At 46.0% G+C, this 14,794-nt stretch overlaps 1 protein-coding gene across 2 annotated transcripts in view; it reads left to right on the top strand.

Annotated features, from left to right (window-relative positions):
- Window positions 1-485: 485 nt before the first annotated feature.
- Window positions 486-14,794, top strand: part of DLEU7 (deleted in lymphocytic leukemia 7) — a 28,254-nt gene continuing 13,945 nt past the window's right edge. The window contains exons 1-2 of one of the 2 annotated variants that reach the window (XM_089680321.1): window positions 486-598; window positions 5,226-6,643. In XM_089680321.1, coding sequence (XP_089536447.1) covers window positions 6,287-6,643 — 357 coding nt within the window. In that variant the 5' untranslated portion in view covers window positions 486-598; window positions 5,226-6,286. The remainder of the gene's footprint in view (window positions 599-5,225; window positions 6,644-14,794) is intronic. The other variant, XM_089680322.1, reaches the window with a different exon arrangement.

Here is a 14,794-nt window from a genome sequence, read left to right as displayed (position 1 = left end):
TTAGACAATGGAGCTGTAGTGGATGTAATATATAGAATTTACTTTTTTGCATACATTCAACAGACACCTGTGTTTGTAACAAATGTTCGTGACCCTGAAAGTTCTAATTCAGGATAAAACTTTTCCTAGCACATGCGCATTACAATCATTTCAATTATTATTGTAATTAACAGTTAACATTAACAGTTAGAATGTTGTTCATGGAAAAAAAGAACAGAAAAAATGTTTCCATCTTTCGGTAAGCGAGTGAACATTTCAAAAACAAACATTTTCGATCAAAATTCTAACCGTGTTCAGTCAGCTTTACTTAGAAGAGTATTAAACTCATTAGTCAGAACAAACAAGATATAATTAAATTATGACTTCTTCCCTCCCCCAGGTTTCATCTGTCAGAATCCAGTGCATCTCATTGCCTTCCTTCCCTAACCAGTTGTGTCAGCTTGTTTTATTTACAGCACAGCATCACGTAACACAGAATATAATTATCTTAGCTGAGTAATAGTTGTGTGTGTATTCCGTGTCATTCATACACGCAGCAAAGAACTGACAACATCACGGGAAGATTTCACCTGGTCCCAGAGATAAGCTTTCAGCTATGGTAATGTATTTCATGGATTTCAAATATATAGACATTACAACCACCGACTATTAAATTCTGTTAGATTGGGGTTCTCTAGTTATCTGGATGTATTTCTGGACTTTATGGTTTGTATGTCTGGACTTGTATTTTTACAACACGAAGAAACTGGCAGGATAAAGGAAGGTTTCTCAATATTCATAACCCAGCCTACAATGTATTATCTGTCAGATATATTGATCTTCACTATATTAAAGTGTATCTCTAGGGAAAACCTTTGTTTTTGTTTTCGATAGAGCGTTGAGCGGTTCAGCCGGCGATAGATAGTTCAAATCTTGGCTGGTTCAGCAGGGATCCATCCATGAACAGGCTGATTGTACCCAAGCTGATCCACCAATCAACTTGGGTACAACCAGCATGTCGAATTTATAGCGCTTGCAGAAATCAATGTGTTTTCCCGGTGGGAATGGCTCCCTGCACTCCCCCAACTGTGTTGATGGGGGAATAGAGCCATTTTCTTTCCTGCAACCATGGATTGATGGGGGAATAGAGCCATTTTATTTCCTGCAACCATGGATTGACGGGGGAATAGAGCCATTTTCATTCCTGCAACCATGGATTGATGGGGGAATAGAGCCATTTTCTTTCCTGCAACCATGGGTTGATGAGGGAATAGAGCCATTTTCTTTCCTGCAACCATGGATTGACGGGGGAATAGAGCCATTTTCTTTCCTGCAACCATGGATTGACGGGGGAATAGAGCCATTTTCATTCCTGCAACCATGGATTGATGGGGGAATAGAGCCATTTTCTTTCCTGCAACCATGGGTTGATGAGGGAATAGAGCCATTTTCTTTCCTGCAACCATGGATTGACGGGGGAATAGAGCCATTTTCTTTCCTGCAACCATGGATTGACGGGGGAATAGAGCCATTTTCATTCCTGCAACCATGGATTGATGGGGGAATAGAGCCATTTTCTTTCCTGCAACCATGGGTTGATGAGGGAATAGAGCCATTTTCTTTCATGCAACCATGGATTGATGAAGGAATAGAGCCATTTTCTTTTGTGCAACCATGGATTGATGAGGGAATAGAGCCATTTTCTTTTGTGCAACCATGGATTGATGGGGGAATAGAGACATTTTCTTTCCTGCAACCATGGATTGACGGGGGAATAGAGCCATTTTCATTCCTGCAACCATGGATTGATGGGGGAATAGAGCCATTTTCTTTCCTGCAACCATGGATTGATGGGGGAATAGAGCCATTTTCATTCCTGCAACCATGGGTTGATGATGGAATAGAGCCATTTTCTTTCGTGCAACCATGGATTGATGAGGGAATAGAGCCATTTTCTTTTGTGCAACCATGGATTGATGAGGGAATAGAGCCATTTTCTTTCATGCAACCATGGAATGATGGGGGAATAGAGCCATTTTCTTTCCTGCAACCATGGGTTGATGAAGGAATAGAGCCATTTTCTTTCGTGCAACCATGGATTGATGAGGGAATAGAGCTATTTTCTTTCATGCAACCATGGATTGATGAGGGAATAGAGCCATTTTCTTTCCTGCAACCATGGGTTGATGAGGGAATAGAGCCATTTTCTTTCGTGCAACCATGGATTGATGAGGGAATAGAGCTATTTTCTTTTATGCAACCATGGATTGATGAGGGAATAGTGCCATTTTCTTTCATGCAACCATGGATTGATGGGGTATAGAGCCATTTTCTTTCGTGCAACCATGGATTGGTGAGGGAATACAGCTATTTTCTTTCATGCAACCATGGATTGATGAGGGAATAGAGCCATTTTCTTTCCTGCAACCATGGGATGATGGGGGAATAGAGCCATTTTCTTTCCTGCAACCATGGATTGATGGGGAAATAGAGCCATTTTCTTTCCTGCAACCCATGTTTGCAGGAAAGAAATTCACATCATCTATGGCTGACTTTAGACCCTCTGTCAATTGTTATTGTTGCCTGTGTCCCCAGTCCTGAGATTCACCCCTTTACTTGCCCTGCTGACAGTGGAATGAAGGTGGAGGTATCCAAAATGTGTCACCAGAACGAGAGGTAATGGATATTCTTCCTGTAGCAACACAGGTTTTGGGGACAACCATCTAAGAGGTTATTTTCCTCGCTTTAGGGATTATCCTCTAACTTCCTTTTGCACTTTTGCTACAAGAGGTTAAAGGTTATTGCTCCAATGGTACACAGATGGCAAAAAAATTGGCATTTACTCTTCCCTATTCTATCCAAAACAAAAAAAAAGTTGGCTATACATACACTTTAAAGAAGATCTATGATTTTAATTTTGATTTTATTGTTCTGTCCCTGTGGCACAAAGTACATGTAGTTCTTTGTCCAATGTACAATTATGAGGTCTGACCTGCCTCTCTCCCCTTCTGCCACAGCCGATTCAACAACATCTATGAAGGAGATGGTAGATTCAAAGTTGCAGCTTGTCTCAGCTGTGGACACTTTCCTGAGACAAGAAACCGCAAGGGGAATGCAGAGGGAGGGGGATGTGTCAGCCTTTGCATTCCTCTTGCCATTTGTTACCTCAGTAAAGTGTTCACAGCTAAGAAAAGCTGCAGCTTTGAATCAACCATCTCCTTTAAATCTGCTGTCAGCAGGAGTGGAGGGGGAGGCAGGGTGGACCTCTTAGCTAGGGTTGCAAACATGGGGCAAAGTACTATATATATTTTGTCCTATAGTGACTGGACTTTAAATTGCCTTTTTATTATATCATTCCCCTTGGCTCTAAGACTGAGAACTGAGCGATCAAAGTACACCGCTCTCAGCTCTGAAACCCTCCCCCCTTGCACTCACTGGAGTGCTGGGCTGTAGAGTGAGAGGGAGCGGCTGGCTCAGGCTCTCAGTGGATTGCTGAGAGGCTGAGCCAGGTGCTGGTCCAGACATCTGGGTGGATCCCAACTTTTTTTCCCCAGCCTGGACCAGCTGAGTGACGTCAACTGATAACGGACCTTAGACCACTGCTGGCTGAAAACCAGTCACAGGAGTGCAGAACAAACTGAACTCCTGTGATCCACAGAAGTACAGCCAAACAATCTTTGGCTGTACTTCTCCTTTAATAATTCTGCAAAAAGAGAAAGTATTTGTTTCAGCAAGCCATGAGGCAGACATTGGTGTCGTAAGATATTCTCTGATTAGGTAAATTTGGTCTGATCTTTACTCTTCCCTTTTTCTCTGTACTAAAACTGGACAAAATATATTTACAAAACTGTAGTGCAGTTGTTATTTGTCATCATGGTTCTTGTTTCACATACTTTTATGTTCAAATCTCTTTGTCCCCTCAGTTCAGCTCCCCCCCAAATACAGTATATATATGAAAAGTGCAGCGCTAGTAAGCAATAATAAATATTAATATTAAAAATAAAAATTAATATTAAAAAGTCACTGGTAAATCAAAAGATATATATACTGGGTAGTCCCGTGGATAAATATAAATAGTTGAGGTGACTCTGTTATCCGTATAGAGGTGGTAATGAAATGCGCACTCACCGGACGCGCATATTAAATGCGCATTGAGTATAAATATCCTGCTGCCAGGTGCTGGGCGGTCTCTCCTCTATCGGATCCTAGGTAAGTGGTCCTTCTCCTCTAGAGGTCCCCTTATGTGGTCCTAGTGGGTGCTGTCACTACAGGTGGCCTGAGTGGTGAGTAGCAATCCGTTCCTGAAGTGGGTCTGCGGACTAGAGCACTCCCCCAGGGGGCGACAAGAACACTCCCATAGTGTAGTAAGTTAAACCACAAATGTATTAATTCAATCAGGTAAAGACAATACAGCGTTGCAGACAGTAGTCTGTAAAGGAACTGACCAGCTGGTAAACAAAGATGGCCGCCGGAGCTCCACGTTGCTCCGGCGGCGTGACGTCACGGCGTGGTATGGCTCCTCCTGACGCGTATCGTGCTCAAGCACGTCTTCAGAGGGGGGTCGCCCCAAATACAGCTTTCCCCATCATCAGTACATCTCTCCTCCCCTTCAGTACAGCTCCCCCTCCATGAAACGCACTCAGACCAGGGCAGTTCAGAAGAAGGGGAGCCCTCTTTTGCTCCTTTGCTCCAAACTGACAGGTTGCAGGTGCCTCTGGTGGCCAGCACAGCTGCCAGCAGATGCTGGGGCACAGGTTTGGACCCCCTTATCTCCCTCTCATCTGCGCCTTTGGCTCTTCATGTCGTATTGCCCATGTCTGGCCATGTGCATAAAGTTTTATTAGAGGTCAATTATGTGCTGTGTTCATTAAAAGAAATCTGGAGTTCAGCTTTAACTGTAAAACCAATATTGAAAATAACTTTTGAAATGAACTTTAAAAGGCAATAATGCATGCCTTGATGCAGAGTGATGCCATTACTATTTATTAGCACTCCAGCACACATGCATCAAAGCACACCGTAGGCTGGCAAAAAAGTTGTTAAAAATCTAATTGTGGAGACTTTTGGTGCTTAGGAAGCCCATTGATTTCAATAGGATGCCCTAATGCAACATGCTTTACCACTGACATAACCTGCCTTAATGGACAAATGGGAAAGAGCCCTAACAAGTTTAAGATTCTATGGGTTTTTAAGTGATTGGGTTTTCATCTTCTACTCCAATACATGTCTTTTTTTTCCTATTACAGCAGAAATTTGACACCCCTTGTACAAAGCGCACAGACACACGCCGCATTCTTGTGAAATACACTAAAGGTCTGGATGGTTGCTGCAACCATAAGATAACACTGTGACCCGATGATAGAGAGTAGACAATGAGGAACATCTGCTGGTGTGACTGCTGAAAAGAAAAAGGTCGCCCCACGGCTCAGATTTCACCGACCAGTCTTGGAGCTGAGGTCCTCCATCCGACCTGTCTGTTCTGAGATCCTCCATTGACCTGTCTTCTCTGCGACCCGCAGTCGGATGTATCTTCTGTGAGCTCCTCCATCAGATGTGTCTTCCCTGAGATCCTCCATCGACCTGACCTCTCTATGATCCTCCATACGTTGTGTCTTCTCTACGAACCTCAGTCTGATGTCTCTTCACTGAGTTTCTCCATCGGATGTCTCTTCACTGAGTTTCTCCATCGGATGTCTCTTCACTGAATTTCTCCATCGGATGTCTCTCCTTTGAGATCCCCACTCCTACTTGTGTTCTTTGCGATCTTCAGTGTATCTTTTCTGAGATCCTCCATCCGACTTCTCTTCTTTGAGCTCCTCCATCTGATGTCTCTTCTCTGACCTCCTCCATAGGATGTCTCTTCTCTGAGCTCCTCCATCTGATGTCTCTTCTCTGACATCCTCCATAGGATGTCTCTGAGCTCCTCCATCTGATGTCTCTTCTCTGACCTCCTCCATCTGATGTCTCTTCTCTGATCTCCTCCAGATGATGTCTCTTCTCTGAGCTCCTCTATCTGATGTCTCTTCTTTTAGCTCCTCCATCTGCTGTCTCTTCTCTGACCTCCTCCATAGGATGTCTCTTCTCTGAGCTCCTCCGTCTGATGTCTCTTCTCTGACCTCCTCCATCGGATGTCTCTTCTTTGAGCTCCTCCATCCGATGGGTCTTCTCTGAGCTCCTCCATCCGATGGGTCTTCTCTGAGTTCCTCCATCTGATGTCTCTTTTCTGAGTTCCTCCATCGGATACGTCTTCCTTGAACTCCTGTATCAGACGTCTCTTCTCCAGCACCTGATCCTCAGGACAACAGACATGCCCCGACCAGCACTTGTAAGAGACGTTGTCAGCCACCAAGCCAAGGCTCTGCACACCCTCCTCCCCCTCCTGGAGCAGAGGGGTATACACTGCACCATCCCCGACCTCTTCTTCTCAGAGGGGGCCACCATCAGCGGCTTCCCTTCCCCCCAACCTGGGACACAGCAGGCTGCCATGGAGTTCTCATCAGATGACCGGGATGGAGGATCTCCCCCCAGGTGTCTCACCCTGGCACAGAGGGCGTCCCGGCACCGGCTCTCCAGGGTGGCCCGGTCTATACTGGAGCTGCTGCTGGTGGAGGAGAACATGCTGCAACATCTACCGCTGGACCACCAGTTTACAATGCAGATCAAAGTGAGTAAACTGTGTAAACTGTGCTGTGTGATGACTGTAGGATCTGTATTGTCTTGTGGGATCTCTTCCTTCCTTCTAGTGAAGGTTCTGCAGTTATGGATGACAGTGGAGTGCAGAAACAAGTTCTATGTATGGGTCTGTTTTGGGGAAAATAATTGGCTATGCCTACAAATGATGTATCTTTAATTTTATAGTCTGGCAGAAATGTTTGTTAAATAAAAGTAAAAAGATCTTGCGCACAGGAAATAATAAATTAAAGTGCATAAAATATGTAAATGAACAATTTCTGTGAATTTAGCTGCTGCGGATTAAAACAAGTGCTATGTAATCAAAACACTGAGTAAAAAAGCTAATTTCATAAATAAATGCTGCTTTAAACCTTCATAAACAAAATGTGAAACATTACCATATCAAACATGTTATAGTAATACAAAAATAACATTAAAGCGGAGCTTCACCCAAAAGGGGAAGTTTCGCTTTAAGGACTGCTCCCCTGCTCCCCATTAAGGACTGGCACCTTTGGGAGGTGGGGGGGGAGCAGGTACCCGAATTTGACAGGTACGCGCTCCCACTTCTGGTCCGATCGCCACGGAAAGTGTCCTCCCTCCCCCCCCCGTAGTCTTTTGGGACATGTGACAGGTCCCAGAAGACTACAGGACCATCCATGAAGCACAGTGCTACTCACGCATGCGCAGTGGGTACCCGACTGTGAAGCCGCAAGCTATCACAGCCGGGTGCCCACACTGAAGATGCCTGCCTCCTAGAATACAGGACGGCCAGTGAAATGGGCTGCGGGGAACACACCAAGGGACTGAGGGATGGGTAAGTGGCTGTTTTTTAAAAGTCATCAGCTACAGTTTTTGTAGCTGCTGACTTTTATTTTTTGACAGAGTGGACCTTTGCTTTAAAACGTAATAATTGTATAAACTGTGAATAGATCCAAGTAAAAAGTCCCAGATGAGAAGTTGTCCATGTAGGTGTAGACACAACAAAATGTGTTTCTCAGTGCCTCCAGTGTTCCCATGCAGACAGACAGGTCAGAAGCACATGTGTTTGGGGATATACCCCTGAGTCTCCAATGGCTTGTTCCTATGGGTCCTTCTCAGATGTTGTACCATCATGTATGTGTAGCGCTAGTCCCGTAGGAGCCACTTGTATCTTGCCAGGCTTTCCTCTATATCTTCACCCGTAGCCAAGCACATAGCATTTCCTATAGCCAGGTGCACTCAACTAACGCCTGTTACTCCAATGATCAGTCTAGGGGTTGTAATTTTTGTTGTTTTTATTTTGTTTTAGAACTGGGATCGGGAAGGGATGTAGTGGGATACTCCAAATTGAACTATTCACAATGGAAGACAACTTTCTCTAAGTAGATCTGCGGGTTTCCCTAGAAGAACTGTACAGCATACTATACAAAGAATGGAGCTAAGTCCCTTTGTAGAAATGCAGACCTTTAGTGGGCAGTTGCTCTACTGGACACCAGCCGGAGTCCTTTCCAGGTTACACCCAGCAGCTATGTAGGTCCCGAGGGGGTTAAACAGCACAATCCCAGCATCCCTTTAGAACAGTCTGTACTCACAAGGCCCTTCCCATAGGTCACCTTCCTCCGTGATACCAGACAGGATCTGTAGACATCCCCCTCATTCAACTGGTTTTCAGCATTCTGGTCCTCGGGTCGCCCACCTGAGGCCTCCTGGCAGCATGAGCATGAGAGGCAGCGACTTCTCTGGCTAGAACTCCCTTCTCCGACGAAGAGGAAGAAGACCCAGATCCCATGTGTTCACTGAACATAAATACTAGCATGCAAAGGGGCACCACTCCCTGTAATTGGCTGAGATGGTGTTCATAGTCATGCTGCTGATCTACATGGGTCACTCCTGCTCTCCAAGAACCTTCCAAGGTCACCTGGATATAGAGCAGCCAATCACAGCAGCACTGTGAGCCACACAGGATACCCTCACTAAACTATTGTAGCTTTCTGTTAAGCAGAGAAGTTGCTATGTTCTGACTATCAGTCTCCTGTTAAGCAGGAGACCACACTATACTAGCTGGACTATATACATCCTAGCAACCTACCTAGGAGGGTGCTACACATGCAAACAAATTACCAGGGAGGGTCTTATAGCATAAACCATTCAATTTTATGTAAACACACAAAAGTATAGAAAAAAATTCATACTTACATTTGTAGGTGCATATAAGAACCAACATTGAAGATGTCCAATCTGGATTGAGGTGCGGTCTACGTGCTGACATCACTTCTGGTGATGTCATATCCTCCTGTTGGAGCACATGCTGATTTATTACACATGCACAGCCGCGACCATCTTTTCCTCCCTATGCAAGCCATATATACCCTGTGGCGGTACTTATAGGCACCAACAAATGTGAGTGTGAATTTTTTATTATACTTTTGTGTGTTTTAATAAAACCTAATGGTATTATCTATGAGACCCTCCCTGGTATTTTGTTTTCATGGATGACGGTACACCATCTGAGAAGGACCAATAAGAACAAGCCATTGGAGACTCAGGGGTCTATTCCCAAACACAAGCACTACTGACCTGACTAGCAATAGCAGGCCAACAACTTGTGGTGAGTGTCTTTATGGGAACACTGGAGGCACTGAGAAGTAGAGCACTTGTTTTAATTACACCTGCACGAGCACCTTTTCACCCGGGACATTTTACTTGGATTGATTTCCTGTTTATATGATTATTTTGTGTTTTTGTTATTTTTGTCTTACTAACTATACCATGTTTGTTATGATTATGTTTTACGTTTTGTTTATGAAGGTTTAGAGCAGTTCAGTTTATTTATAAATTTAATGTTTATTAAATATTCTTTTACTTTGTATTCTTTTATCAGAGACAAAGCAAAATGGAGAGATAAAGCATATCCCTTTGATCTTTCTTTTATGTGAAAATAATGCAGAGATGTGCCCTGAGTGTAACCAGTGGTGTATTTAGGTTTTGTGCTGCCCTAGGCAACACAAAAATTGGTGGCCAGCCCCTCAGAGAGAGTTTGTCACAGACCAACACCACCCCCCTCGTTAGACTTTATAACCACTTTTATTCCTCATGCACACTGGACATTTTTACAGCGGCTGTTTTTGACTTTTGACTTTTTTTTCTATAGCCAGTAAACTCCCCAACATGTTATCCTATGTGTCCATGCACACATAGACTGTAATCAAAATTTTTTTGGCAGGGGCGTTTTTTGGCTGGAAAAAAACCCCAGAACTAGTGGGTTTCTAGAGGAGTTTTTAGCTGTAAAAATGCTCTAACGCTGAAAAACGCAGCAAAATGCAGTAAAACATGGCAAACCAGCATTTTTTGATGTTTTTGGTAAAAAAACCCCCAAAAAATGCTAAAGACCAAAAGAATGGCAAAACTCCGCTATACGCTAATGCAAAAACAGCTAACGCTACCAGCGTTATTAAAACTCCCAGTGTGCATGGAGCCTAAAGCATCAACAATTGCCAAATAATTTAGGCTAGCCTTATACCTGAATTTCATTATGTTGAGATGAGAGTATGAAATGTTCATAATTGTAAAAATTGTTCAACCATTCCATTGACAGTTTTTCTTGACTGAGAGTGAATTCAATGATTGGAAATTCATTAATTCCTATTAAATTCAGCCAAAATTTTTCATCCTTGATTCGTGACCTATTTTTGCTCACCCTGGTCAGAACTCATTGTCGAATTGTCCCCTTTAACCCTTAGATAATTGAACAAATGTTCTAACAACAATTTTCTAACAAAATTCTACAGGCTTGACTTTATGCTGACACTCTCTCCTTAGAGATTTATGATGGATCGCTTTTCAGAGGGCATTTGACAGTGGTGAGGATGTGTTATATTGCCTTTTGACTGCCTCAAAATGGTGTACCACCACACTTCAAAAGTGTGCACACAGTTACAGAGCAGTTGCGGTGCAGCCCCATCCACTTGAATGGATTATATTCAGTAGGGGTACCAACAGCAAGGCAGATGCAAGGCAACGCATCACAGTACTAAGCAGCTGCATGCCTTTGTTCATTTGGGTGGTCGGAGAGTAGTAAAACCATGGCTCAACTGCCTGATTTGATTGATTGACAGTCACCATCTCTCACCTCACTGACGACCAAGAACTGAGTGATCAGCGGTCTTAGAGCCGGCAGGGGACAAATGCAGCATTAGACCAATGTTGCATCCACCTAGGTAAGTATGAATGTTTGTTTTTTTAAAATCCTGAACTTCTCTTTTAATAGAGTCGCTAGACAACTATTTTCTATCTTAGTGACAAGCAAAAAGGAGAAGTGTGGAAAAGTTTTTTGAATGATTGAAATTCTAACTGTGAATGTGATTTTTGATGTTGAAAAACATTGTTATTACAAACATATTTCAGAGTTTTCATACAAAATTGGTAGACTGCATTATGGTACCATCGAATGCTCTGACAAATGTTTGTTCTGAATTTCCATATGAATGTTTGAAGGAAATTCTGCTGGTGTATGGCCAGCTTTAGATTACAGATGCTGTGTAGATGTACAGTGTAGTACAGTTCAAACTGCTAAAAACTGAAGTCTCTCAGTTCAAGAGAGAATTTTTCCTTGTAATATGTCATGATTAGAGATGAGCGAAGTATTCAAAAATTCGATTCGACTGATTCGGCAAATTCGTGGACAATATTCGATTCGAGTCGAATATATTCGCTGTGAATTTAACTTAAAAAAGGGTGTTTCTAGGCTTCAGAGAGACTTAATATTAGTGCAGAACACTGTACCTTTAATTTAAATGCCCTTGGAGTCTGCTGGGGAAGAGAAATAATACTGTCAGTCAGTATGACATGCAGATGAGTGCCGTCGATCTTAGAATCACCGCACACTTCACTCATTTGGGCAGTCACGGGGCCAAAACCAGTGTTTGGAGCCACAGTGTGGCGGTGGAGGCAGCAGCAATGGGAAGCCATACAGCAACCTATGACAAAATGGAAACCAGCAGGAGTGTGAGGAGACCTGAAAGTGGCACATGGCAGAGTGGGAGCAATGGGAGGCGGTACAGGGACCCATGTCACACTGTGGACCCAGCAGCAGCGTGACCAGGCGGTACGGAGGCCCATGGCAGATTACAGGCCTGGCAGCAGCAATGGGAGGCCCGTAATCTGTCAGCACCCTATGACAAAATGGAACCCACCAGCAGTGTGAGGAGACCTGAAAGTGGCACATAGCAGAGTGTGGCGATGGAGACAGCAGCAATGGGAGGCCGTACAGGGACCCATGAGAGACTCTGGACCTGGCAGCAGCATGAGGAGGCGGTATAGGGGCCCATGGCAGATTAGGGGCCTGGCAGCAGCTATGGGAGGCCCGTAATCTGCCAGCACCCTATGTCAAAAAATTCAACACACCAGCAGTGTGAGGAGACCTGAAAGTGGCACATGGCAGAGTGTGGCGATGGAGACAGCAGCAATGGGAGGCCGTACAGGGACCCATGACAGACTCTGGACTTGGCAGCAGCATGAGGAGGCGGTATATAGGGGCCTATGGCAGATTAGGGGCCTGGCAGCAGCTATGGGAGGCCCGTAATCTGCCAGCACCCTATGTCAAAAAATTCAACACACCAGCAGTGTGTGAGGAGACCTGAAAGTGGCACATGGCAGAGTGTGGCGATGGAGACAGCAGCAATGGGAGGCCGTACAGGGACCCAAGAGAGACTCTGGACCTGGCAGCAGCATGAGGAGGCGGTATATAGGGGCCTATGGCAGATTAGGGGCCTGGCGGCAGCTATGGGAGGCCCGTAATCTGCCAGCACCCTATGTCAAAAAATTCAACACACCAGCAGTGTGAGGAGACCTGAAAGTGGCACATGGCAGAGTGTGGCGATGGAGACAGCAGCAATGGGAGGCCGTACAGGGACCCATGACAGACTCTGGACTTGGCAGCAGCATGAGGAGGCGGTATAGGGGCCCATGGCAGATTAGGGGCCTGGCAGCAGCTATGGGAGGCCCGTAATCTGCCAGCACCCTATGACAAAAAATGGAACACACCAGCAGTGTGAGGAGACCTGAAAGTGGCACATGTTTGGGGCATGATTCATGGCGGATTTAGTCAGTTGTGTCAGGAACTGGTGGTTTGAAATCCAGACTAATCCACGCCTGATTCATTTTCACAAACGTGAGTCTCTCCACACTTTGGGTGGACAGTTGTGTCCTCCGCGGAGTTGCAATACCTCCTGCCGCACTAAACACGCGCTCCGATGCCACGCTACTGGCCGGGCATGACAGCCTTTCAAGGGCAAATTCATCTAGTTGGGGCCAAAGGTCAAGTTTCGTTGCCCAGTAGTCAAGGGGATTGTCTACCTCGGTTGGCAGGGTGCTGTGCAAGTAGGCCCAAGCCTGTTGTTTGAGGTCCTGCTCCAGGTCCACCTGATGCTGCTGCTGCTGCTGCGGCTGGTTATTAGTTTCCTCACTGCGCTGGTGAAGAAAGCTACTCATCATCGACTGCAGACTGAGGCAGCTGCTGCTGGTGGAGCTGCCACTGCTCCTACCACCCCACCCCTCCCCTGCTGCCATGGCAGCGTAACGCGAGCGCACAGGGCCCACAGTGTCTGAGGATGGACGTTGGCGCAGACAGGCAGAGACCAGCTGACTACATAGGTGGTTTTTATAGTACGTTATTTTGGCCTCCCTCTCAGCAGGTGTGAAAAAGGCCACCATTTTGGAACGGTAGCGAGGGTCCAACAAGGTGGACAGCCAAAAGTCATCCCTCTGTCTGATGGTTATTATTCGGCTGTCGCTACGCAAGCAAGCGAGCATGCTATGGGCCATTTGTGCCAAGGAATGCGAGGGACTCCCTGCCTCCATCTCCACAGCATACTGCCACGGTGCGTCTGGGTCCTCTGTCTCCTCTTCCTCCTCCTCTACCAGATGCTCCTGCTCCTCCACTCCTGTCCGCTGAGTGGAAAAACCACCCATTTCACTCAATAATTCCTGAGCACCAATGTCCTCCTCTACCTCCTCCTCTTCTTCCTGTCCTGCCCCCACATGGGTCATGTGGCGTTGAGATCTGTGCGCCACGTCTACCGCACCCTGACCAGCCATTATTAACAGCATTTGTTCCAGGACGTGCAACAGAGGAATGACGTCGTTCATCCCATAGTCCTGCCGACTCACGAATAGCGTGGCCTCCTCAAAGGGCCTGAGCAAGCGCAGGTGTCACGCATGAGCTGCCAATGGTTGACATCTAAGTTACACAGGGAGTACCTTTATCCGCTTTTAACATCAGGAAATCTGTGATGGCCTTTTGCTGTTCGTAAAGGCGGTCTAACATATGTAGGGTTGAATTCCACCTTGTTGCAACGTCACAGCATGAGGAGTCGGTACGGGGTCCCATGGCAGATTATGGGCCTGGCAGCAGCAATGGGAGGCCCGTAATCTGCCAGCACCCTATGTCAAAAAATTCAACACACCAGCAGTGTGTGAGGAGACCTGAAAGTGGCACATGGCAGAGTGTGGCGATGGAGACAGCAGCAATGGGAGGCCGTACAGGGACCCATGAGAGACTCTGGACCTGGCAGCAGCATGAGGAGGCGGTATAGGGGCCCATGGCAGATTAGGGGCCTGGGAGCAGCTATGGGAGGCCCGTAATCTGCCAACACCCTATGTCAAAAAATTCAACACACCAGCAGTGTGAGGAGACCTGAAAGTGGCACATGGCAGAGTGTGGCGATGGAGACAGCAGCAATGGGAGGCCGTACAGGGACCCATGAGAGACTCTGGACCTGGCAGCAGCATGAGGAGGCGGTATATAGGGGCCTATGGCAGATTAGGGGCCTGGCAGCAGCTATGGGAGGCCCGTAATCTGCCAGCACCCTATGTCAAAAAATTCAACACACCAGCAGTGTGAGGAGACCTGAAAGTGGCACATGGCATGAGAGACTGTGGACCTGGCAGCAGCATGAGGAGGCGGTATAGGGGCCCATGGCAGATTAGGGGCCTGGCAGCAGCTATGGGAGTCCCGTAATCTGCCAGCACCCTATGTCAAAAAATTCAACACACCAGCAGTGTGTGAGGAGACCTGAAAGTGGCACATGGCAGAGTGTGGCGATGGAGACAGCAGCAATGGGAGGCCGTACAGGGACCCATGACAGACTCTGGACCTGGCAGCAGC

The sequence above is a fragment of the Staurois parvus genome, unplaced genomic scaffold (genome assembly GCF_062004578.1).
Source record: "Staurois parvus isolate SC_StPar_1 unplaced genomic scaffold, SC_StPar_1.0 ptg000242l, whole genome shotgun sequence".
In the NCBI taxonomy this organism is placed as follows: domain Eukaryota; kingdom Metazoa; phylum Chordata; class Amphibia; order Anura; family Ranidae; genus Staurois; species Staurois parvus.
This window is presented reverse-complemented; position numbering and strand designations above follow the sequence as displayed.